Consider the following 27607-nt stretch of genomic DNA (forward strand, 5'->3'; position numbering starts at 1 on the left):
AGTGATCAACGATACTGACTTTTACATGGTATTCCTGGAATTCACAGAATGTTTGGCAAGAAGTGAGCTAAAAAAGGTTGTGTTGTATAAACTGTTCTTCAGTCTGTCTTTGTGTGTTGTATTGGACTGATCATCATCTGAGTTTCACTGACTTCAGAAAAAATGCAGCGGGAGCACGTTTACAGTGTGCCAACACCCGATATCACAAATATTCAGTTGATATACTTGTCATTCCTTGCTCTGCCTGCCAGTGTCCTGCCTGAATATAGACAATGAAAAGTATAGACAGTATAGACAAGCTTTTCATCATGACACTCACTATCTAGGACAATTTATAGCTGAAACCCAATTCTTGACATCTAAGACACTTCCTTTGCATGTTGGGCCATTACCATAATTGACTCAGAACAAGACATAATCCATATTCTGTGCTGACAGGGTCCATTTCTGGCCTCAGTCTCTCTTAAAGCCAGTTACAGCTTGTAATTATACATGACGTTCTGTAGAATTACACATATCCACCTCTAACGTTTTAACAGTGATGTGACATTTTCCAATGATAATTAGTTGTGAGCATGAAGGCTGTGCCATTTTAACATTTAGTCACTGGGCGATGTTCTAGTGCCCATTTTCTTCTGCTGTGGAAAATACTATACTGGTTGACACTGAAGCCAAACAGTTCTGAAAACCAGAAAAGAAGCACTTTCTGATTAACATTTCCCACAGTGAAATGCTTAAATATATAGTTGGCAAAACCTTCTAATAAAACATAAGAAAATACATGTAAAGTAATGTAAATAAAATAGGTGATGTTGCATGCTAATGAGAAGTGAAAGCTCACTGTGTGCGGTGGTCTGGGTGGTCATTACATCCTACTCAAATGTTCACATAACAAATGTAGACATATAATAAGGATATAATGAACAGTAATTTCATATTAATATTAATGGCATGATTATTTTTTTAAAACAAAATCCATGACTCCAGTACCAGCGTAAATGGAATTGCGGTGTTCATATAATACCACCTGCTGCAGGCCAGGATGCAATATAATTTCAAAGTGGACTACAAATTATAGGATAAAATTGGCCAAAATCAGCCACTTAAAAGAATTTATTTTGAAAAAATATTTAGTACAGGGTTTGCCCTGCAGATCAGATTTCAATGAGCAGAGGTCAACTTTTACCTGACAGCACTTTAAGCTAGTGTTAGCTAGTAGTACTTGAATCTGGTCTCAATCTTAAGTCCAGACTCAAGAGCATAAATTAACAGTCTCAGTCTCGCTTGTCTCAGTTTCGGGATAAGGTAGACGGAAATTGTTCTCAAGACCAGCCGAGTGTGGTTACTCCATCTGAGGTATCTGGAAACATTATTGAATATCAACAAAACTTTTAAACAGAATAAAACAGTCCTGTCTACATTATGAGCCAGCGGGTCTGATTCATTAATGACACAGCGATAGATACAGTGTGCCAGAATTGAGAAATGAAGAGAATTATCAAATGGATTCACTGAGACTGCAGATAACTGCTTTCCATTCCCAGCACTTCACTCACAAATCTTCGCTTATGAATCGCCAGTGCTATCATAATAAGAGTAGTAATCCATGATGGTTTAACTGGGCAGATCAGAATGTTTTTATTTAATAACAGAAATGAATGTAATAACCTCACCGTCATTTGCAAAGTTGGAATAAGATTGTAAGATAATTCTAATTAGTAATATTTTTAGGTTATATATTATTGTATTTTGTATTATTGTGTTTTATATATATTTTATACTTCTCCTGTAGCGTTACTATTTTGCAGATTTCTGGGCAGCGACAATATATTAGTGAGACCCTAAGCTTCCAAATAATACCTCCTATATCTGTGCAAAGCAGGATTTTTCAGTCATTTTCTTGTATATGTAATCTGTCACATGCGCACACAGAGCATTGGAAGTTAGAATGTCATTTTTTCACCTAAGACTGTGAGTGTTTAGCACCACACTACCTGTGAAGTGTTGGGTACAGTATGTGTGTTTTAGTTCTGCAGTGGGGGGGTTGTGTACTCTGTTGTTGCCACTTCTCATGCTGTGAGTGTGGAAGGCCTGGGCCTCGCTGGAGCGGGTTTTGGGCTGCTGGCGCCGGTCACTGCTGTCCCGTCTGGGTAAAGTGTGACTCATGCCGGACAGGCACTGTGCGATGCTCTGCTCCACGCAGAGAAAGAAGACAAACACCATAAGCTTAATTATGGCAAGCGTCAGAGCATCCACAGACCACGCCTGCCTGGGTGTGTGTGTGTAAGAGCGTGTGAATGAGCACAAGACAGATGGCCTGTGTGCACACTCAGCCCTAAGAATGTGAGTGTGTATGTATGTGTGTGTGTGTGTGTTTGTTTTTGTACATTTTGTACATCATGACAAAATGTAAGCTCAAATAAACTTACCAGAAAAAAAAATACATTTTATTTTTTGTTACTGATGTCAGTTTTGGTGTTGGTTTAGGCTTGTGTGTCATGACATGCATGTTAATACTGTTTTGTTTTTGTTTTTTTGATACAGGGTTTGCGAGACAATATGTACTGTGAATCGAATGCAGTTCGATTTCATGCTATAAATGTTTTGATAACGCGCATGGTTTGTATAGTTACGTATTGTAAAGTCATAACCACAAATATAAAAAAACACTTTCAGAACTGGAAAAAATAGTTGCTTAGCCCACCTTGGATGGTTGATTAGCCAATCTGTTCAAAAAGGTGATGTTTCTCAGTTGAGTACAGTAATGATGGATAAACAGTAGGAGATGACTGGCATCATTGCGAGGATCAGATACCTATGCTAATATCTAAAATATTTGTGAAGACCCAAAAGTGTCAGTTACTGGAGTGAAGAGGAAACACAAAGCTAGAGATAGCCAGCTTCTTATTCAGATTTTCTATTTCACAGTTACTTGGTACTGCTGCTTTATTTAGGGTGAAACGGAAAATTTGAACGAGAACCTGGCAAGAACCTTGAACAAGAACCTAGCAAACTTTCTCCTTGTGGAGAAAACATGAGTCTCAGAAGCTACTTCTTCCCACACGATTGAAGCAGCCACTAAGTGCCGTTTCTGAACAGGTGAAACCAATACCTCGCTCTGTAGGAATGTGAACAGATACTGATTTGCACCTCTGTTCAGTTGTTCAGTTGCTCAGTTCACGTCTATTAGGTTGTGGATTCCGTGGTTTGCTAGAAGTGATTGAGCCATATTTGAAAATCCCCTCTCTGACTCATTTCAGCCAGAAGGTATTCATTTAATATTGAGATGTAGCCTTGTAGTTTACTTTTACATAGAGCATATAACAGCACTTTTGTTCCAACAAACAAAAAAAAAACATTTTGGCTGTTACCAAAAAATTAATAAATACAAAAGTTAAGTTAGCATTTCTTTTCCAATTCTCTGTTGAAATGTATTGTGATGCAAAAATGACAGTACATATTGTGTCATGAAATTTGCATATTGTTACAGCCCTAGCTTATGCGTAGTTGCATTCACATTATTGTTCAAAGGTTTGGAATGACCATTCATCAGAACCACTGTTTATTTTTAATATAAAAGCAATTTGCTGAACAGCATGTATAAAATAATGCATTATAATTCGACTACTCCACGACTTTATTGGTTTCAACTAATTTGTAGGAAGCTATAAAAAAGGAATGATGTGTTTCGATGAGGAACAGCGCTGCAGATGATTCCATAATAACTGAGAAAGCTGTATGACATTGAGAGTCAGTTTATAGTAAAAATTAATATCCAGAATGCCTCATATTTATAAAGTGGTAATCAGTATTTCCTGAGGCAGATAACTTATCAAGAAATTACTAGAAATAAATAATTCATTTAGTAACTTTTTTTTAACATTTTCTTTTTATTATTAAAGTGTACTTTAAAAAAATACATAAATAAAATACCTTTTGGTATTTAGCTAGTATTTCAGTCTACAGTGTGAAAGTTATTATTGGACAAAATAATAATGTTTATTAATAGGACAATTTATTCCTACCTTTTGAATGGTAGTGTATATTATACATGCGGTTCTGTGCAAAGGTCTTAGGCAGCCATTAAAACTGTTTAAAGCCATCAGTAGCATACCTGATTCAATTTAATGAAGGATTCATTAGCCAAACTAGGTATTAGATGGTAACTGTAAATACTGGGCTTCCTCAAGGAGAGACTTCTTCTTTAGTTACAATGTATCAGAGTGGTAAGGGACAGAAAACTTCTGCAACAGTAAACTTTAAGCAAGGTTATATTTATTTATCTGTGTAATTAGTGTTCAGCTATTTAGTCTTATGCTATATAATGCTATTAGCTGACCTTCACATGAGTTGAACGCTATGCTTATAACAGTGTTCTGACAACCCGCTGCAATACAGTGATTGAACCTGTATACTCTGCATACATGCTGAACTTTGCGGATCAGAATTCCTGATGTTCAAGTCACATTCATTCCAGGACAAGCTAGTCATGAGGGTTTCACGAGAGAAACATGTGGGCTGATGTATTTTTGTTTCTTAACGCCATTGCAAACAGAAAGAATGTACTCGCGTCACAGTTCATGCAGGGGTGGTTTAGTGACTCACATACACAGCATGAGTGGAATGGTACCTGAGTTAGATTGGAACTGCTTGCAGTTAATTGATATTCATGGAATTTAATAATAGTTTAATTACGTATTCTAATGAAAAACAACAGAGGCTCCATTGTAGTACTGGAAAAGTATCTGTCTAAACTTAATAAGGCTTTTTGAATGTGCCATTCTACCTGTGCTTTGTCTTCTCTATGAAAGCCTTCTTTGTTCATGTTAGATCATTTACAATGTGCAGATGATAATACCAGTCAGGTCCTTTCACTCCAGGGATCGATAGCGTTACTGTCATGAGATTTTATTTTATTGAAGCATTGTTGCTTTGATGATTTTAATCTTAAGCAAAAGAAAAAAGAGAAGAAAAAAGTAATTGTTTGCATAAAGATAGTTGTGCAGCCCAAGATAAAAATGTGACTCCTCTTTAAAAAAGGTCACAGGGTACAACACACCTTGGAGCATCTTTATCATGTCATTCAGAGGCATTCAGCCTGTAATTGGTTTAGCGATGAAGCAACATAATGACTGGTATTTATGGGCAAGGTTACAGGGAGGTCATATATCGCGAGTTACCCAGGCAGTACAGTTTGTAAGTTGCAGCCAATTTGCAGTTCAGTGTACACCATAATTTGATTTGAGCATCTCTCCCCTAACTACGATTTTAGTTTTCTGTCTGACCAGCACATATACATATACTGAATGTTTTCAGTACATGAAAAGCAAGTTTTTAAATAGCTAATCTTAGTTTCTGGTGGAGTAGACTAGACTACTCCTGTTTTCATTTCAATTTTTATTTTTATTTCATTTACATGGAACTGATCTCTGTTCTTTGGAACACAGACAGTGACAAAAATAGCATGAACAAAATGTTTGGTATTACACAGAAACTGCATGTGGTAAAAAGCTTTCAAGGAAGTTTTGCTGTATTTTGATTCCATGGAAAGTGAAAAACTCATCTGAGGTAACCTGTAGGAAAAGAATGCTCTTGCATGTTGAATTACTAACTAACTCTTTGTTAATTATGCCAAGAACATAAAAAATCAAATGCAGAGAGTGTCCAGTTTGTTCACTGGAATGATAAGTTGTGCATGCAGATCATGAGACGCAGTGGCCACTTGAGGTGCTAAAAATATAGTGCTTTTGATTCTTGTAGTCATTTTTGCAGATCAGAAATTCTGTTTTTTAAGTCACATTCATTCCAGGACAAAACAGTTTTGCCCAAGATGTGCTGGTGAACATGTCCATCATTGCCAGCAGCAATGTCCAGTAAGACCCACGGTGGTGGCTTGCGTGTTGACACTAACAACAAATGGTACAGAAATGCCATAGTAGTATCACATCACTGCTCGGTACTGGTCGTATTTATGATTGTTTACACAGATATCCACGGTTTGTACAGGGCTGTGACCCGCCCACCTTGGCTGATTGGACCACAGCTCTGTTATGTGAATTCTAGCATATAAACCACTGCTCAAGAGGGACAAACTCGTTCTCAAACAGGTGAGAACCTGGTCTGAGGGAGCCATCTCAGCACTTTAGGACAGCACACAGACTGGAACATGTGCTGCATTAGCAGGTCTGTAGGTTATGTGACTTCCTTCAAGACTTATCACCACACATGCTAACCAGAAGCTGTGGATGACTGCAGAGGTGTGCGCACTGCTAAAAACCCAGAACACTGCCTTCAAATCAGATGACAAGGCAGCTCTAAGCACAACAAGTATCAACCTGTCCCAGACAGAGCAAAACATTACTATGCGCAGAGAATCTGTGGACGCTTTCTAGGCACCAAAGACATACGGCGTATGTAGCATCATTGGCTACCAAGTGACATCACATATCTGTAAAGGTGATGCCTCAATCCTAAAGGCACTGTACCATTTCTATGTACGGTTTGAAGCACAAAACAACCAGCCAGTGAAAAAATCCACCCCTCCTCCCACCGACCACGTATGTAGTCTGTCCACAGCAGATGTTAGAACAAGACTTTCCAGAGCTGACCCACGGAAGGCTTCTGGCCCTGACGATGTACCTGGCCAGATGCTCGGAGGATGTGCTGACCAGCTTGCAGCTGTTCTAACAAACATCTTGAATGTTTCTCTGAGCCAGGCAGTTGTCCCGAAGTGCTTCAAATCAACTACCATCATTCCTGTGTTAAAGAAATCATCTGTATCTTGCCTCAATGACTACCGACCCGTAGCACTCACTTCGGTCATCATGAAGTGCTTCGAACAGTGGGTAATGAAAGAGCAGTCTTTCTTCTACACTCAGTCTGTACCAGTTTGCATATCACCCTAACCGGCCTCCTCTGCCATTCACCTGTCACTGACCCACCTGGACAGAAAAGACAGTTATGTTAAGAATGTTATTCATAGACTTTAAGAATAACATTTTGTTACAATGTATACAAGTTATGTTGTGGAATGACAATAAAGACCACTTGACTTGACATGAGCGTTTTTTTATCTTTAAAACCAGCTTTTTTTATCTTTAAAACCAATTATTTGGCGACATTTAAACACCAGTGGCGTCCCCATCAAAAGGTACAAAGTGCATATTTGATAATATGTATACAACATGTATAGTCCGTGAGTAAACTCAGAGCCTGTCTGAGCCTTTAACCTCTAGATGTGCACTCACTGATTCCATTAAACCTTACCTTTGCCATGTGCCAATATAAAACTTGGAGAAGGTCTGGAAGTTTACTGATCCAGAACCCTCAAAGGCTTTCACACATTCACACTGGCTCTTACTGTGTTGCCATGAAACAGTGGAGCTCCACACACAGAGCTCTGAGAGCGAATTTGGTCTGGTGCTGTTACCTAAAGTAGCCTGATGATCAGCGTGAGTGGGTGGTGGTGTGGGAAGGTCGTTGTTTTGTTATCTTCAGGGGGTACTTGCAGAGCCTGCAGATTCAGTGCAGGGGTAAGGCCAGCAATGTGTGGGTTATTAATAGTCTGTTCTGGCAATGGGGCCCCCTAACCAGAACATGCTATGGCAGCAGGATGTGTGTGATTATCCAGCTCTGACAGTGCCTTCTGCTACTTCTCTCTGACCAGCCTGACTGTTTTTGTTACCCATGAATTGGTACATAAAATACTCTATGTCCATCTATGTTCCGAATTTTACTGTTTGTAAACATGGTCAGTGTAAATGCACTCTGCTTGGGTAATTCTTTGTAGACTATTTTTGGCTAATGATCATTTAAATTAAATATTTAATTGAGAAATTAGATGTAAATATTTATTTCTAATTGCTCCTCTAGAGATGTCTCCAACATTGCTGCCACGTAGTGCTACACTAAAGCTCAGAAATTGAGAAGCGCAATGATATTGAAATCACGTCACTATCTGCCAATATTTGCTTAAAAAATGCTGGAATCTGTCAGATGTTTAGATTTGATCGTAATTTCAAACCAGTACTTAATGACATATTTATTGTACTCTGAAAGAGCAGAATGTGTCTGTTTAGGTTGGGCTACAAATCTGTTAATTTTATAAATGTTCAAGAAGTCGGGCTGTGACACAGTTCATATTTTGTTTTGTTCTGTACTCCATGCCTCAGAACTGAACTGAAACACTGACTTGGAAGTTAAAGTGCACAATGTCAGCTTTAATTCAAGGTTATTTACATAAGAACTGAGTGAAGTATACAAAAACCAAAGCTTTTTATATATATCTCTATAAAGTACAAAACTAAAATTATGTCACAAAGTGCATTTCTGAAAGGTTAGGATGTGGATTTTATAAACACCTTTTAATGCACACATCTTTTCAGTGGTTTCTAATGTTCTATAGGTTAGTCTATCCAGATTGTCTATAGCAGTGCTGCCACTATTCCTTTTAAGCTGTTACATTAGGGGTGGATTATTGAGAGGATGACTTTGGCCTGTTGACCTTAGGCCTGGGTTAATCCCCATTAGCAGGAACTGAGCTTTCAGTTGTTCCACAGTGAGCATCTCCATTTCCATAACTAGTGTGTGAGAGATAGCTGAACTGGACTCAGATCAGTAAAAGAAGACAAATAGCAATATACTTTTATGCCCAGAGAGAGAACACCCCAGATTTAGGGCCCATGAGGGTTTATTTTCAAGTCTACATGGGCCTCAGAACAGCCTTGCATGTGGCCTCTTTCTGGTCTATTGCATAAATAACATGCTAACTTATTTGCTAGTGCTATTTTCTGATACTGTTCTAATGGTGCTCATCATGTGTTTTCACTCATTCAGCACTGGCATGAGCAGGTCATTTATTAACCTCACCTTGAGGTTGAATAAAAAGTGCTTGGTGTAGTTCAGTTTACTATGGTCTGTGTTACTGGTGTTATATGAAAGCCTCAATATTTACAGTTTTTATATTTTTATCTTACACTATTTAAAAACATTAGCTGCCCTTTACATTGTGTAAATGGAATAGACCAATTAAAATGGCTCAATATTACATGTAATAAAATTTCATTACATTAAAATAAATCTTATGAAATTTTGTTCCCTTATAAACTTATCTATTCAGCTATAAAAAAATTTGTTAGACTTTGAAAGAATAATATTTACAGCTTATGTGTTTCCTCATGCCTGAGGAGCTGAATGGAGCTGTGTCTTAACGTCAGTCATTCAGCACCCAGGCCTCTCCTGGCCGCTCGGTAGGGGTGACATTTTGGGCTAGGTGAGGGTTTAATATTCACAGACATGCAAAGACTGAGATTGCTTTTCTAGCTGAGAGGGAGAAGGAAGTGCCCTGGCAAAGAAAGCAAAAAACTCTTAATGGGAAACAGCTTGTCCACTGCTGGGCAGATGCAGGCCAGATCTATCTCCATTTTCTGTGAATTAAAAGCCAATTTCCCTCTCAAAGAGCACACCTGAATTCTAAGCTCCTTTTTGGCACTGGACTCCGTGGTATACCACATGTGGGGAGTGCTCTATGAGAGAGAAGCAGGGAAGAGGTGGTATTGAACCGCTGAGTTGATTAAATCAAAGATATTGTAATTAGAGTGGTAAGTGGTCTAGGTGGTCTGCAACCAGCATCTCATATTATACCCACCTTAATAATTGCATAATGAAAACCCAAACCTTAATAATTGCTTAATAAAAAACAAAACCTTCCACAAGGAACTCGATAAGATCTCCTTGAGCCAGTGATCTGCTGGTCTAGAAATCAGAAAACTGGATTTTGCTGGGAAAGCAGGTTGTATTTTCATCCCACCGATCAGTGAGGATTTCTCCTGGACCCCCTGTTTATGGCGGTTTAAGGAATTAAAGGATAAATACATTTCACTGCCTTCACATTCCTGTGATATATGTGTGCTTTTCATTTTATTCAACAACCACTCCCCATTTTATTTATTTATTTTTTTATTTTCCACTGATTCCCAAGGTATTTGGGAGATTAATGGTGTGTAGTGACGTTTCTAATAAGGAACCTCTCAAATGTAAAATTGATTAGCTGTGATAAAAGCAGCAGAAGCACCATTCAGCATATATTTAGTGCTTAGTTGGTTCTCTGTCTCTCAGTGCTTGCTGAAGTGTTGAGGTTTGTAAGTGGGTTATGATGCTGGGCCTGACGCTGCATTTGTCATTGTTTCTTCTCTTCTCTCCACGACCTGCAACTTTGAAAATATGTGCTGAAGCAGCTGTTGGTAGATGCCATCCTTTTTGTGATTAACTGAGACCAGCTTGTGGTCTTACTTGAAGTGGTTTAGGTCAGTATTTAACCCTCCCATGTCCTCCATGGTATGTGTGCAATGAAATGTCTCTTTTTTTTGTAGAATTATTTCTCACTTGTAGTTCATTGAAACATGCAAATGGTATCATAAAGTCTTAAGTGCAATTGTGCAATTCAGTCGATACCACATTTGTGTTCATAAGTAAAAGTTTTTTTTTTTCTATGATGTGAATTTGATGAAAAGTTATTGTTGTGAGTAGTCTTGTTTTGTGGAAAAAGCATTCTTTATGATTGCATGTTTTTGTCATTTGTTGGCATCGAAGTACAGACTCGAGCCTGTTGATACAGAATGTGGAAAGGTTGTAAATTTAATTCATTATCTTGTTATGTAATAAATAATTAATGTATTTACATATAAATAATTATGTAGTATGAATTGAAAGTTAAGAAATCTTGTTTTAGCAACTTATCCCTGAACTTCTTGGATATTCAGTGGTCTTTGAATCTTTTCATTAAACATTTGTTCTACTTGCTCATAACAATACATAATAAACAACCATTGCAAAGGGTTGTAAAGGCCACTATTATTCAGTATTTATGTTATGAAGTGGCTGATTTGTTATTATATATTTGGAACACATTGCTGTCCTTGCAACATTCACTTGCTCTTTCAGTACAAATCTACAGCTGATTGGATTTGAAATAAACTTGTACACGCTCATTCTTGTTAATGGGAAAATATATCACACAATGTTCGGCACATTAGAAACAGAAAATGGGCCTTCACGTTCATGCCCTAACAGAGCTAACAGCCATTCATTGTACAGTATGTGAAGTTAATTACCATGTGAATTTACTCATGTTGCTGTAACAAAGGTTTAATAGATTAGCCAAAGATAGTTTGAACTCATCTAGCCTACATCCTTTAGGTCATTCTCCCAATTACACTCCAGAAATCAAATAAGATTACATCCTAATCTAATACTGATTAGATTTTAATTTACACAGTATTTACCATTAATTGCATATTAAGAGATGAAACTTCATTGCCTTCCGTATCATCTGCATATACACACACACACTTCAGAGCGAGCTAGAGCCAACTGCTTCTCAGACTCTGGTCTATCATTTTCTTTCCATGCCTGCTGGGGTCAGATGGATGGTGTGAATTAGTCTGTCTTTCTACGTGATGAAACCATATTGCCTTGTTGTTATCAGCATCCCAAAAAGCAGATTAGAAAGGCTTGGCTGCACTTAATAAACGTTTATTATTGCACATGGAAATATCTTATATATGTCCCATGATTTTTAAGAGGCCAAAGTTTCATTTTAAACATTATCCTTATCGAGCCGCAGGGAGACTTAATAGCTTTGCCAAGGCAGTGATCGAAGGGGTGTGGGCCACAGCTGCGGATAGAACTAATGTGGCTCAGCCAGATTCATTTTTCACAGGCTTATGGCGTGATTGATTTTTTCCAATCAGCAGTAATGCCGTCATTGCTATAGTACAGCTATAGACTTTTTCAGAATGCAGACTTCAAGCTGGGTGTAAATGTGCAACTGAGATCTCAATCAAGAGCCCACACAAGAGCTGGTTCATCGCCAGCTGCCTCAATGTCCCGCTCTGTGCCTCAAGTTGTTCTTTAAAGTTTAAATCTTGAAGTGTGATGAAGTCTGTAAAATGTGGTGCCATTAGCAACTGTGAGAAAGAAAAGTAATGTGTGTCACTTGGCACATGATGCAGGTTTTCCTCCTAGATTGCTTTTTCTCAAAGTAATGTCCTACGAGAACAGCTCAAGGCCTCCTCACCCATTCTATTGCAGAAAGCTCACACTGACGGAACGGTCAGATTCTGAATTAATACCCGAGCTACTCAGGTCCTCGAGTGCAACCTTGAGGCATGAAAGTCATGACTAATTATCGATTGCCACTGGAATCTTCATCATTGCAGACATATGTCAAGTGTTAATTATAAGAGCATCACTGCATATGGCATAATATGACACAGCACACATATACAGACTACATTTGTTAATTTCTTCCTTCCCTTTTGGTGTTTTGGTGCTCTGTTCTGCTCCTTCTCCTCATTGTGAGATGGGGGGAGTTTGACTGAGGGCCATGTATGACAGCAATTGCTCCTGCCTGCTATCGATTGCAGTTTCATGGTTTAATCCTGCCTCCTCTGCTTGCCTGTCTGCAGCCGTTCAATCCTTCCCCAGCAAATCAGCGGTGCTGCTGCTGCTGCTGATTTCTTTATAAACCTGTCCACACTGGCCCAGTCATTTCTTCCTGCCATGCATCCATAACAGCCGTCCCGCAGTGTGAGGGAGTTTGTGTGTGTACACGTTTGTGTGCCTGTATATATGTGCATGTATGCGTACATGTGCATGCACTGGTGTTTGTTTTTGTTCATTTTCAGAACCAAATGTTCTGACTTTGTAGGGAAACCACATGAAAACAGGGCTACACTTCAAGACCAAGATCAAAGGTTTTGTTTTTCAAAACTGAAATGGCAAAATGTGTTCTGGGTTAAGCTAACCATATATATGTATACATGTATACAGGTAGCAGAGGTGGAAAAATAATGAAAATTCCTACTTAAAGGAGTAGTTCAACAAAAAATCATACTACATGATTTATCACTACCCCAGATTCAGTGACTCAGCCGCGACATGTTTAGTAATTGAAGTTCTTTAGTTTATAACAGGAGATGCTATGCTAACGTTGCTAACAGACACTGGACTTGGTTTCTTAAATGTGTGTACTCAAGTTCAAACATATACGGCTGAAAATGTGCTCATCAATATAGCAATCAAACGTTGTTCTGATCCTCCAAGCACAAAAGCTTAGCTTCTCTGCAAAGTTTAGGAATTCACTAAGCCTCGCCTTTGGTCGCCTTCCACATATTGTGCTGAGGTAAAAGTGGTTCCTGTTACTCACAATGGCCCCCCATTCACCTATGTGGAGACTTTATTTTTGTTTTTATCGACTAAAGTAAGTCATACTGTGTTCTAAACCACACAGATGTGTCTGCACAAAACAAATGAAGAGCTGAGAAACGTTTTTGCGTATGTATTTACAGGATGAGTTTGGTGACGGTCCAGTGTTTGTTAGCAATGTTAGCCTAGTGTATCTCAGTGTAAACTAGAGAAGCAGACGTCCGATATCAGACCTGTCTTGGCTTATCAACTGCATCTGGGGTAAATCATAAATCATTTTAATATTTTTTTTTTTGCTAAGCTATTCCTTTAAATAAAACTGTAGTGATAATTTACTTGATTCAAGTAAAAGTATTAATAAACGTAACTATCAAAGGCAAGGCAAATTTATTTATATAGCGGATAAGAAAAAGTGCCATTACAGAAGAAAATAGTGTTTAAACTGTGCTGAAAGCCTGCTCAGATAGGAATGTTTTGAGCCTGGATTTAAAGGTGTCTAGTGTCTGAACCTTTCTAATGCTCTCTGTCAACTTGTTCCTTTAAAGAGCAGCATAGTAGCTAAACGCTGCTTCTCTATGTCTAGTTTTCACCCTCAGCAGGACTAACTGACTAGTTCCTAATGATCTGAGAGATAATAAGTTATTTTATACTTTATTTTTTACTTTGAGTTACTTTTTCTATAATCACAATCTGAATTATTTTTTAATTGGCTTGCCTGTATCCTTGAAAAAATCTGATGGCACAACCAGTAAGTCAAATGGTGCAACCAGACCAGCAGTTTTAATAACTGAAATAGGCAATTCAAAACTGTGAAAACACTAACTGTATTTAAGATATAAAATGCACATAGATATGAATGCAAATATATGTAGATACATCATGTCTTTTAATAACTAAACAAAATATGCAGATACATCATGTCTTCTAATAACTAAACAGCTTAATAAATAGCTAAATAACTTTTCAGACTAATTTCAAATTAAACTTGCATCTTCTTAGACACCTGTAGAAACCTTGGTCTTTGAACTGTTTTTTTGTACTTACATTTTATCAAATAAATATACATTATTGTTATTATTACACAGTTTCATGGTTTTAAAACATGTAAAAACATGTCAAAATAAAAGTCCTTTGCCGCCAGACATTTGACAAGAATTTGGACAAAAGTTTTTCAAAGAGTCGAGCACTTTTAAAGTAGCCTTATTTTGCAACATGGTTTTTATTTTAAAGTTTTCAGACATAAAATCATGCCAAAGTATTTTACTTAAAATTGTATAGAACTAAATTACCTTTTCTGATAGTATACTTAATCAGTATATATGGAAATTTGTTTCACTTAAAAGAAGTAATATTGAATAATTTAATATATGCCATGGAAAATAATGGAATTGGACACAAAGAATGTGCATCATCTCAATGATCCACTAACAAAACTAAAGCAAAACTTCACATTACAACAAAAGTCTTTAGACTGATCATACTGTGTGTTCTGCTAGTTTACAATAATACATATATTTTTGTCACAAGGTTTCACTCGGCTGTAACTATTACTTAATTAAACTCATTTACTCAATTAAAAAATTATTATAAATTTAGTAATTTATATAAATTGAGTAAATGTACCTTAAATGTTATGTCAAAATGTACCTTTTCGAAGAATCGGCAATGATTAGTTGGCAGTGAGAATCAGAGTATTCTGATTCTGATATACTCAAAAAAGTGAAGTTACAGAGAAAAATGCACTCAAGCACTAATGAATGTACTTGTTATTTGTTACTTAATACCGATAGGGAAGGTATATATCACCTCTAGGTAGTTACAGCTTATCTAACTTATAGAAGAAGCAAAAATCATTTTTAACTTTAACGTATGTAAATTTAACCAGATTTTGTTATAGAGAGCAAAAGAAGAGTTATTGCTGACAGTTAGAGGGGTTACATAGGTGTATATAGTGTGTAGCTAATAAACAGTACATACATACATACATACATTCATCTAAACCGCTTATCCTTCTGAGTCGCAGTGGGGTGCTGGAGCCTATCCCAGCTGTCATTGGGCAGAAGGCAGGATACACCCTGGACAGGTCGCCAGTCATAAACAGTACATGTTGAGGTAAAAATGTTTCTTTTTTTACACTTTATGTTTCCCAGTGCTGGTGCTGTTGGTTTAAACTGCACCAGTATGAGACACCTCATCACTTCAGACTTTTTCAAAGTCACAAGTGCTTTTTGTAATACTAACAGTGTCTTATTGTGGGTCAGCAGACACGCTTGTATCTCAGTGTCCCATTTCCACAACAAGGCCTGCTCGTATCCTCGCTTTGCTGAACGACTGCGACACCCTTACTTTAGCCGTCTGTGATGACTGAGGCCTAATGACTTCACTTTATATAGACTCATCCTCCAGGCCCCAGATGAGAGCATTTATCTCAGTGGCAGAAATCCTGCTGTTCCCAGATCAGTGTGACCTGCCAAGCCACCTCTTTCTCACTCTCTCTCTCTTTTTTCTCCCAGTCACAGCACAGCTGTACCTCCCCATAAATACTGCAGCAAGCAGGAGTTTAACGGTGTTCGCTCCAAATGAAGTTTCCCATCTCTCTCTAATCCATCACCCCACATTTCCACCACCTCCCATTCCGGACTTTTTAATGCCTTTATTAAATTAATACCTTTTCCGCTTTGCTGAAGGGAACCAGTTTAAATGAATTATGAAACTGTATACATTCCGACACATACTTTATTCCCCATTCCAGCACTGCTGTCTCTCTCCCAATTTGGCCATTCATTGCTTTTTCAGACATATCCTCTTTTCAGCCTTCTACTTTTATTCCCTATAAAAGCTTGTTCTATTAAGTTGCAGGATTTATGTCGATTAAGATTTGGTATTATATTGATTGGATTTGTCAGTTTGGCATTATCTTATAAAGCACCCTTTTCATTTTGGACCACTTATATTTGCTATTCCTCTTCCTCTTTTGCTTTCTGGCTAATGTGTGGACTTTTTATTCTTGTGTGTATCGCATGCTTGTTCTTTATTTCATGCTTGGTACATATTTTATATTTCCGTATTAAACGTGTGTGAATGTTGTATAGAGTGCAGGTTGTTTGGCATTGAATATCAGCTGTGCCCTGCACTGTTCATTGCTCAAGAGCTTTTGAGAAGCACAAATGGCTACATTGCCATTGGCAAGAGGTTAGTAGTTCACTGTCCTTCACAGAGTGACTGCTGATTTAGTCATTCACTCAAGTTTTCACATGGGCACATAGTAAAGGAATGAAATACTTTTAGCTCACAGCATGGATTTTGCAGCAGATTTTCTTACTATCTGTGGCAAGATTTGCATTTTATTTGCCTTGAGGGGGTTGCAGTGGAAATGTAGAAAAGTCGAAATTTGTGGTTTGTCAGCCTGATGAATTTTTTTCAGCTTTTTTAAAATATAGCCTAGATGGTTCCTGATAAAAACAAAGGAGAAAGACATTTAAAATCAAATGTTTATCTGAGAAACGAAAACTAATAGACATGCAGACTCGAGATTTAAATACATTTTAACACTGTTATATTCTTAAAGTTGAGTTTTCAATATTATATACTATAATGATATGATGCAACCACGTGTATACAAAATAAGCACCATATTTCTTGGCCAAATATTCAAGAAATTTAAGAAAAAGAAGTACAATAAATGCTCTCAAACAAATTTTGATGGAACTCCCAGTAGCACTGTGTGACTGAACAAAGCCAGGGCAATATCAGAAATAATCAATATGATATTCTTATCATTATTCCCTCTGCAAACCACACATGGTTCATATGCAAACATCATGTTACATGTTTTGCATCAGTTTGTAATCAGTCTGAAGGGATTAATCAGATATTTTTTACATTAAAAACTCATCATAACTATCAAGATGCTTTGAGTAGACTAAACACACTATGCTGTTTTTATAGCAACATAGGCTATAGTTTAGTGACTGCTGATAAATTATTTTAAATCTTACACAAATTCAAGTAAGCCCTGTGTGTATTAGTAGGTAGTGGTGGTGGTAATGGCATGTGTCTGTGAGTGTGGGGGTGCGCTGATGCCTGGCCCCACCTATCATAAACATGTTTTATGTTCCGTGGCTCAGACTGACATTGCTGTTGGAGGAGAGTGTGAGTTTAGATGAGGCTCCTGTTCACTACTTCACTACTCTCAGATCGTGAGGTCACCTTGGGTGGAGTCAGCAGAGAGAAAGACAGAGAGAGGGATAGAATCCCACACCAAAGATCCTGTCAGAATTAGACACTTAAAGTGTCCTCTTGCCCATACTGCCATGCACCTGATCTCTCTCTCTCTCTCTCTCTCTCTCTCTCTCTCTCTCTCTCTCTCTCTATCATCCTTTGTAATGCTCCCTGTGTGGAGTCTTGGTCCTTTCCTCCAGAGTCTTACTTTCTTCTCTAAATCAAAGTGCTTCTTGTAACCAAAACTGCTGCTATCTTGCAAATTATTGTCAGCTTACAGGCCAAAGGTTTAATTACAGCACAATGGCGCGAGCCGTAAAATTGCCGTATGCTTTCATGGTGATGTGAGTAACATTTATTGGTATTTGGCTGTGAGAAGGGCAGTGTGTTTGTGTTTGAAGTTGGCGATGTCACCATGAATTGCCATATCTTACATTTCTTGAATGCCAGTATCTAATGTTTGAGTGTAATACCACCCGAAAAACATTTTTTCCTGGACTTTCCTGCATTAGTAAACTCTTGAAATGTTATCTGGGCAGGATTCCTCATGACATTTAGGACTTCAGGCTCAATTTAGAGGCTTGTTCACCTGCTATCCTGAGGCCCAGAGCTTCTTGACAGCTTTGTTTGTGGTTTCATAGCCCTACTTTGTGTTGCTGCACTGCTAGGACCCTCCTGAGGACAGTGGACCCAGGCTAAATCAACTCACCTACCTGCTCTGCTGCTCAACACTGATGTCTACGCTTCTATTCTCTATTATTTATTGGCCATAAATTCCAGTGAGACTCTCCCTCAGTCACACTACTGGACTGGAGGGACAGATAGGAGAATGGCAGAGCTGGATTTAGAGCAGGATGCCCACTAGCATTTTCTACCTTTCGTTCTCCTTGAAACCTCTAAACTGATCTTAGACTGGGAAACTCGTTGCAGCACTGGGAATTAGAGAGGTGCACAGGTGCTTAGTTAACTGTCCAAAATCACTATTTGATGAGTAGTTTTGCACACTATGCGAAATACCCCCTGGTATTTGGGGGGTCCCATGTTGGTTTCTAACTCACTTGCCATAGCAGCGCCGATTCTAGCTTCAGTGGCAACAAAATGTTTGGTTTAACAGTTCTTCTTCTGCTCTTTTCTAGACTGGTAATGCGCTCCTTCACACATTAATTGCAATCTTACATACATCCTGTTTTGTCTTTGGTTTGAGAAATGAGTAAGAGTTCACTCTTTCCACCAAAGTCTTGGCAAATTGGATACGTTTTCAGATTTACAAATATGCTACAGCATATTGTACATTTTTCAGAAGTATCTCGGGCATAGTTACAGTTGCTAGGCTATGAAGGACCAACTGGGTGAACTACTTTACTGCAGGGCCACCCTGACGCAGACCAGTGCTGGAGCTCTAGTTAGTTAAAAAAATAAACAAAGACAGAAATATACCGATTCGTAGATGAAGCAGCCTAAACAGTAACCTTTCGCTGGATTTGTAATTGAGCATCTATTTTACCCCCTAATGAATAGCATAACATTTTCAGGGACTCCCCGCAGAATTTTGATTTTGAGACATTGTTGGGGTTCAAGAGGTTAATTAGGGAGTCCTAGACCCCCCAGGACCCCCTGTATTTTGCACTTTGGTTACACTTTATCGCAGCAGAAAATATACAGGCCAACAATTCTAAGAAACATCAATTTTAGGTGTTAACAGGGCTGTAAAATGTGGCTTTTCTCTTGTACTTGCGAGTAAGTGTGTTTTGCTTCTCTAAAACACAAGAGCTTTGACTTGTTGTTAAGGATGTAATTGAGAAGGCCTAGGTAGTGTGACCTGAGAGACTTTATCGCTGGCCAGACTAACTACTCTAGCTGATGATAAATAGGTCCAGAAACAATGAAAAGGTATTTCTCTGTCAAAGAACATGTTGGTGTGATATGTAGTCATTATTTTACCTTAAAATGTCAAGTCACTGCAACACTATAGTTTGAGTGATAACTACTTACACTTTGTCTTGCATGCATTCAATACAGTAAATAATTACAAGCAACTAAAGAGTTTCCTAATTCATTTGCGGCAGTGAACTCCCTGAAATGGTTTGAATAAACTGAACTTATCAGGGTTTACAGTGCACTAATGCAATGCAAAGTCAGCTGAGCAGAGTGCGACGCTTCGTTGCCAGATTCTCAGGGGAGCTGGAGGATGCACTTTGGGGAGGACGAAGCATTGTGAAGTGCTAAGGTGTTATAACCAGGTGTCACCTCTCAGCCACACACTCTGCTCCAGTGTTTCCTCTGCCCTTCTCACTCGCGCCACACAAGGGCAAAGCCTAAAGCATTGTAAACATTGTCTGGCTAATCAAATGTAGGCAGTGCCATGCTGTTAAGCAATCATCTTTTTGGCTGCATGTGAGGCATGGAGTCTGTGGCTTCCAGATGGTGCATGTGTGCGTGTGTGTGTGCGGACAGGGACACAGGATGAGGTTATAGTGGTTCCACGAGTGGACCCGTCCTGCCAAGATCAGGATCCGCTCCCTTGGGAAAGGGACGGGATGCGCCGCACGAGCTTGGAGCTCACACTGGAAAATACTACGCAAATGACCGTCCTCCAGCATTTCAGTACGAACGGTCAGAATTATTGCAGTCGCTGTTTAATCGAAAGGGAGCCATTGCAATGGGACGCATTCCAGAAAGCTCTTGGATGCAAATTTTTGCCTGGCGAAATGGCTGCAAATAGATTCTCTAAAGCATTCCTGTGATTATAGAATGCAGATAATAACATATGTTCCTGATAATGAATATCCCTGCACTCTGGTAAGAGCCAAGACGGAGAATTTTGATGGCAGTGGAACAGCAGCAGACGTTGGGAGGGGGAGAGAGCCAGATAGAATGAGAAAGAGAGATAGAGGGGGATGAGGAAGAAGGAGAGTGACAGGAATACAGAGAGCACAGGAGTGAATAAGGCCATCAACAGGGCAATTCAATTAGTCAGTCTTTATAAGAGGGAGGGAATGAAAGAGTGGTGGAGGGAGGCAGAGAGAGACGGAGAGAGCATAAGTGATTAATCACACAGAACGCTGCTCGGCACAGGGGCCCACGAAAAGTTTAATGCTTGACAAAGTCTGAGGATTACAGATAAATGTGAAATAAACCAATTACAGCCGGTCGAGGAGAGTCGTCGCTGTTGGTCATTCATTAGAGGAAGAAATCTAATCACTGCAAAATGGGCGTGAAGTAACTGACTGACATTAATCACATTTAACAGTGATGGTGTTCGTTTGCTATCAGGTACAGATTTCTAAGACTGATAGAACTGTTTAGCATGAAATTGATATAGAATTGCTGTAGCAGATGCTTGAGTATATGTTTTTCATATGTTTGAAGGTTTTGTATCTGTGGAGAACATTTTACATGCACAAAATGGTGCCCCCTACAGGTAGAGAGCAGAACTGTGTATGGTGCTTAATTTCTACACACTATATGCTGACCAATACAAACTGAGCATAACTTGAAATTGTCAAAATTAGACAATAGAAATTATTGTCTAAAAGTCTTCTTTGAGATTGTAGACACAGTCAGTTTTTCACTTTCTCTCCTTCTCTCTCTCTGTTTCTCTTTCTCTCTCAGGTCTAACTGGCTAAAGCCATGTTGTGGACGGAGGGCGGCGCTGTGGCAGGTGTGTTTGTTGAGTGCGGGGTTTAACTGCTTCCTGGTGGCCTGTGTGATCCTGGTGGTGGTCTTGCTGAGCCTGGAGCTGCTCATCGACACCAAGCTGCTGCAGTGTGAGTACCTGATCAGCTGTGGGACTGTAGCCTTAACTGCCTCACACGCACACAGGACAAGAGAGCTGCAGCCTTAGCACATCTGTGAACTTACCTTAAAACTCTGAGGGTTACTCCCACTAAGAAACTTTCTCTGGCGAGTCTTTTTTATCCAAACACTGTTAGTTTCTCACAAATGTCAGAACAAGCACAATTATTTTTTTCTTAGATTTGAGTTCCGTGTTTTCCAAAAGATTTGGGACAGGATAGCCAAGGATTTGTAATTGTGTAATTAATATATATAATTAAGGAGCTGCACCAGTTGTTTTTTTTTTCTGGTTATTTTGTAGCAAATGTTTTATTGATTTGTCATAATAATAATAATAATAATAACTTTTTGTGTTCTATTTTTGTAGAACAAACAGTGGGAAGCTAAAATATTGAGACAATATTTTTGTTACATATTCATAACATTTGCATTCCAGATCAAAAGATTAGCAAAATACTAAAGCACAGATTGTAAGTTTTTATTTCTGGGCAATGTTTTCTGTATAACATAAGGCATACTGTTTTTTGTCAGTTGTTGTGTGAACTACACCAATTTCAGTTTTGAGACAAATGAATAACAAGTGATCCTGATTGCTCAGGCATTCCATGTTCCCTGAATTGTGAACACATTAAAGAGCTGTGAATGTATAGGGTTGGTTGTGGTCATTGAAGTTGCTTTAGAGGTCTTGTTTTGATGCCACCAATGATGGAAGAGATTAAAGCAAATACCAATCAGAGCCTTTGCAGAACAACTAGCTATTGTTAAAACAACATCATGGAACGGTTTGAAAAAATAAAGAAACTGGAGGCGTAAGCAATTTGCAATGATCAGGCTTTCCCAAGGGACCACAGCAATTGATGACTGGAACATTGTTAGAGCTGTGATAAAAAAAAAACTACAACAGCATTGAAAGAAATAAAAGACGGTCTACAGAGTGCAGGGTTGAACATCAGAAGACTTCAAGAGAAGAGAGCTGCTCTACAAGATGCAAACCTTTCATCAGCACCAAGAACAAAGATAAGGCACAGTTCAAGTTTTATGGACATAGGAGGTAAATATTCATCTTTGTTAAAGAGATGGAAAGGGAAAATTGCAGAGAAAGAAAGGGACTGCAAATGATCCGAAGCACTTTGTCTGTGAGGCATGGAGCATGCGTGGCTGCTTCTGGAACTGGCTCTTTGGTCTTCAGTGATGATGTAACTGGTGATGATATCAACAGAATGAATTCTGAAGTGTACATAAACATCTTGTCTTCCATTGTCCAAGCAGATGCCTCCAAACTCATTGGGCAGAAATTCATAGTGCAGAAAAATAATGACCTAAAGCATACCGCACACTTAGCCAAAGAGTTTATCTGAAAAAAAGGTGGAAAGTTATAGACTGGCCAAGTCATTTTCTTTATTTAAACCCAGTTGAGTATGCAGTTTCAGCTGTTGAAGAGGAAACTGAAGTCAGAACACCCACAAACTAAGAATCAACTGAAAGAGGCTGCCATAAAGGCTTGGCAGAGCATTCTAAATGAAGTTGTCAAGAGTCTGTTGATGTCAGTGGGTTGCAGACTTAAGGCAGTTATTGCATGTGAAGGGTTTGGGACTAAATACTAACCTGAAACAGTTTCTTTTGCTTTCAATTGATTTGTGCCAATACTTATGCCCAGCTAAAATTAGAAGAGTAAACACACAAATGACATTTTTGCTTTGGTTTAAGTTGCCCAGAAATAAAAGCTGACATTCTGTGCTTTAGTCTCAAACTCATCTTTTGATCTGGAATACAAATGTTATGAATATGTAACAAAAATAACCCATTTCACCTGTTTGTCCCAGTATTTTTTTGTGTATGGTGACAAATTTACTGATACTAATCATGGAAGTACGAAAGCACTACTGGTTGCACACTATAACTTGTAGTTCAGATGGTGTTAAAACGCAAAAGTAAAGCATAGACTAGGATAAGCCAGTGGTTTGGGGATATCATGTCAAAAGAAAACAATAGTTTACACAATGATGTCGATCACAGTTCCTTGGGTGCACAGCAAAGGCAAAAATGTTAACTTCACTGACCCAGGACCTTTAAAAAGAACTGTAGATGAAGCTTTTCTGATAGATATGATTGGACCAACAAACTCTGACTCGAGCTTTTCTGTGTCGCTGATGGGTCAGTCACTGCCATTCCCCTTTGAAAACACAGCACGGGCACTTGCTTATGTGATATTCTCCCCCGTGGCACGAGAAGCCAAGCTAATCTACATGATCTGACACTAGATAGATGCTCTCCTTCATAATAAGTGAGGCAGTCACCAGCCCGTAGCCGAAAGCGTAGCACGCGGGCTACGAGAGAGATGACAGCGGCCATAAGTCAGCCTCTATCTCCTCGTCTTGTCTGGCCTTTTAAAAGTCCTGATAGACAGACTGAGGAGGAGCGAGGGAGAAAGAGAGGGGCGGAAAAGGAAGACAAATGCAGAGTGAGAGATTAGCGGAGGAGTAGATGGAGGGACGGCAGCGCAGCCGTCTGGATTAATGGATGGAGGGAGATGAATGGACTGATGGACAGATCACTGAATGAGACAAACAAAGACAGATGGGCTATGAGGTGGTGCATGAAGAGAAGAGGGGGGATGGCAGGGTGACAGCTGAATGCAGCGCAGTGATTATCCATAATTGGGCTGATAAATAGACAGGCAGGCATAGGTAAACTGCTGCAAGAGCAAACGTGGCTGGCCATGTGGGAGTGGATGGGTGGATCTGAATACCATAAATACCTGACATGTTTTCAGTTTAGAAGGCTGCCGTAATGGGAAACTGAGCCTTTCATGTCATTTGAATGTGACACGCAACTACGTGTGGGAAATTAGTGTTACTTTAAGGACATTAGTATGCAGGGAACTTTGAGCTCATGCCCTTAATATGAACTGAGCCACCCTAGAATTACTACAGATATGTTGAAATACTTTAGACACATGTGACGTTATGGGGGAGTTATAATTGCAAGGCAGTTTATGAGCAGTCTCGTTTTCTCATTTTGAAACTTCTTCTTTAACGGCATCCAAATTATAATGTAGTTACATGATACTGATGCTTGTGTGCTGTTAAATAATAATGTAAAAATTTGAAACACTGCATCATCAGTAAGCTATGTTTGACAGCAGCTTTGCTTGTTTTATGTATTGTTATAGCACTGATACTTTGCTGTGCAGGTTTCTTTGGTTTTAGAATATTTAAAGGCATTTTTCAGCAGGGCGTTGCCATAAGGCCTGGTACTTGTCTAATACAAACAATACAATTGCAATACAAACATATTCGTAACCTGTGTCTGTTTCCCCTTGCACAACACAACTGAAAGAGGTGAGGTTCTCTGGAGGTTGTATGGACATCATTTCTCAAATGATGCTTGAGTTAATAGTAAACACAAACAACAGTAGGAGCAATGGAGGCGCTTCAAACTCTGTTTTACCTTTTACTCTGCATTTGTTTTATGTGAGGGTCACAGATTCTGGGTAGCTAGTGTTTTTTAGGAATTGACTTGAGTGATGATAGGTAACGATTCTGTAAAGATTGCATTTGGACTTTCAAGGTTAGATCTAGCTGCTCTGTGGTAATACTTAGTCACTTAAGCTTGGCTGTTTTACTGCAGTGAGTCATTTTGAAGCAAGATGGTGTCCCACAGTGGACAGTTCAGATCCATTCCTTTAAGCTAAACTTAACGTAAAAATAAGTAGAAGGTGAAGAGCCGTGCGGTAAAGTTAGCATTAGAGTGCGTAGCAAGGATAACTAACAGGCAGCTTCTTAATAGAAGTATCTCTCTCTCTCTCTCTCTCTCTCTCTCTCTCTCTCTCTCTCTTTCTTTCTCTAACAGAAAAAACTGACTTCTGGGGCATGCGCCCACACACTTCTCAAACCTAACATATTTACAAGCTGTTTAATGATAAATTCTCTGTTCTCTAATTCGTCTAAGTCGTCTCTAATTATCTTTTTTACACATCGCCATCAGGTTACTTGTCCATCATCATCAGTATCCTATTACATCACCCTTTCAGACAGGCCTAGTCTGCTCTACTTCTGTCTCCACCTGTACATTCTGCCTCGACACACCTGGTACCCTGGCGTAACAAAAATATTATACATTGTCAAAAGTTGACGCCTTAAACACGCTTGCATAGTTTGCACACGTGCAGTGTACATACAACCAAGTGTGCATAGGTTTTTTGCTTGCCTGTGTAGCGGTACAGCTAAACATGCTGTGTTTAGGCTGAAGAGAACAGAATTTAGCTAGCTGACACAGAACCAAAAGAAGACTGTCGGCTGTAGAGCAGCATTTTTTAGTCAGGAACATTGCTGTTACATTACTCTCTGTCACCTATCCAACAGGGCTATACAATAAATTCAGTAGCGCTTGGTCATTTTGTCCACTGCGGGTTAAAATCCATAGAGGAGCTAATGCCAGAGCCAACAGTTTAATGTTAGAAGAGAGGTAGTCTTTGTCTTCTACACAAGGTATATTATTTTCTGCTCAGTGGATGATGTGAAAACGTCTTGTCGGGGTAATTTTGAGAACAGAGAAATATGTTTTCTACCTTCAGCTATCATGATTTGCTGCAAGTTACTTGAGACTCCTCAGTTGTGAGTGGTATGTTAAGGCACTTCTGTTTCAAAGTAACTTTAGCAGAGTAAAACAATATACAGCAGTCAGAAGTGAGAAAGCGCTAAGGTGCCAGTTTATTAGGTACACTTACAGTGTACTTCTCCTTAGACATTTTATTTTGTACACGCTGGCTAAAATAGCCAGTAGGTTGCTAGGCTAAATGCTGTGACATAACTGTACTTACATGCAATGAACTGTTGTACATTGTCAACTTTTTCCAGCGTCAGCTTTTAACATTTACAGTTCTACATGTGAGAAGCTGACCCAACATCAACTATTTTTGTTACACTGGCAAGAAGGATGACCAAATTCAGCTTGAGTGATCAGGCACTGTACAGTTCACTTGACAGGGGAAATGACGACAAGATGTGTGAGCACAGATTTGTAACCATACTGGAGTGCCTGGTGGAAAAACACCATTAATGAGTCCCTTAAACTGATGTGCCCATCTAGCACATTTAGCAAGTGCCATATCTATGTTTTTGCTTTTTAATTGCTTCTGTATTAATGTAAGCACTTGGTTTTGCTTTGTATTTAAGTGCTAATAACTTTTGCTTTTTTCTTGATTGATTAAAGAGCTTTACATTCTGTGTCTCCACAGTTACAAACGCATTCCAGTTTGCTGGCATCATCCACTGGATCAGCCTGGTCATTCTCTCAGTCTTCTTCACTGAGGTATGTTTATATCTGTGTGTGGGAATTACTGAATGTTGGAGAGAGAGAGGGGTCTTCTGGTCAGCAGTCACTACTCACGGCATCTCCTCCAGTTAAGATGAATTCCTGCTGTTGTTTATGAATATATATCACGTCACTGATGATTTAAGAGCAGCATTTTGCAAAGAAATTAAAGAACAGTAGATTTAATGTAAGGATTAAGTTTTTGCTGAGGTGTTCAGATTCTTAGGATTCATGATCATTTATAAGCAACAGAGGTATGAATGCTGTTGCTGTTGTTGCTGCTCTGAATCCTTTCCATTTTGAATTTGAAGTGTCCACTTTTCCTTTAGAAACCCATCATGTTGCTCTGTAGCATAGACGAGGTAGAATACACGCTTCTGTCTGCTTACAGATTCCCCTCTGCCTACTACACATACTTTATATGAGGTCAATAGCCTAAAGCTTGGCAAGAGAAACATGAATGTGCTGATCTGTCAAAAATGTGATCTCTTCCCTTTTTTCCCCAGTGAATCTCTTTTCCCTCCTCTGTGACTTTCTATGGATCTTTCTCTTCTGTTTGGACTTCTTTCATATCTCTCTTTCTCTCTCTCTCTCTCTCTCTCTTCCCTTCTCAGACTGTCTTCAGGATTGTGGTGCTGGGTATATGGGATTACATAGAGAACAAAGTTGAGGTAAGCTCCCCAAGGCCCCATTAGGATGGGTGGGAGGAAGAGGAAGAGGGAGGACAAGAAGATAGAGAGAGAAAGACAATGAAAGAGATAGAGGCAGATGGAGAGAGTAAAGGAAAGCGAGAGACAGTAAAGGAAAGAGAGAATGAAAGTGAGAGAGAGGGTGAGAGAGAAAGAGAACGTAGGTGAGAAGCAGAGAAAGAGTGAGTCTTGAAAGGTAGTGAGGGATGAGTCCCTTTCTATGCTGCAGTATCGTGCTCTCAATGTCATAGCTGTAGTGGAGCAGCAGTGGCCTACTGCTGTGCTCTGTGCTCACACCCCCTGTGTGCTTCCCCCTCTGTTCCTCCTTCTGTCCCATGGAGAACAGGGCTTAGTGCTGTGTGCGTGCATCATGAGATGTT

The 27607-nt window shown here is 39.1% G+C and overlaps 1 protein-coding gene across 5 annotated transcripts in view; it reads left to right on the forward strand.

Moving 5' to 3' along the window:
• The window catches only part of tmem266 (transmembrane protein 266), a 64573-nt gene that overhangs the window by 18764 nt on the left and 18202 nt on the right, over positions 1-27607 (forward strand). For 3 of the 5 annotated variants that reach the window (XR_005007492.1, XM_036576091.1, XM_036576092.1), the window contains 3 exons: positions 21040-21194; positions 26462-26535; positions 27153-27209. Coding sequence is in view for 4 of the 5 variants with exons in the window: in XM_036576091.1 (XP_036431984.1) it covers positions 21040-21194; positions 26462-26535; positions 27153-27209 (286 nt within the window). In the remaining variant the exon portion in view is untranslated. Of the gene's footprint in view, positions 1-15229; positions 15319-21039; positions 21195-26461; positions 26536-27152; positions 27210-27607 lie in introns of all 5 variants that reach the window. The other 2 variants (XM_036576095.1, XM_036576094.1) reach the window with 2 other exon arrangements.

Source organism: Colossoma macropomum, unplaced genomic scaffold, assembly GCF_904425465.1.
Source record: "Colossoma macropomum unplaced genomic scaffold, Colossoma_macropomum, whole genome shotgun sequence".
Taxonomy (NCBI): Eukaryota; Metazoa; Chordata; class Actinopteri; order Characiformes; family Serrasalmidae; genus Colossoma; species Colossoma macropomum.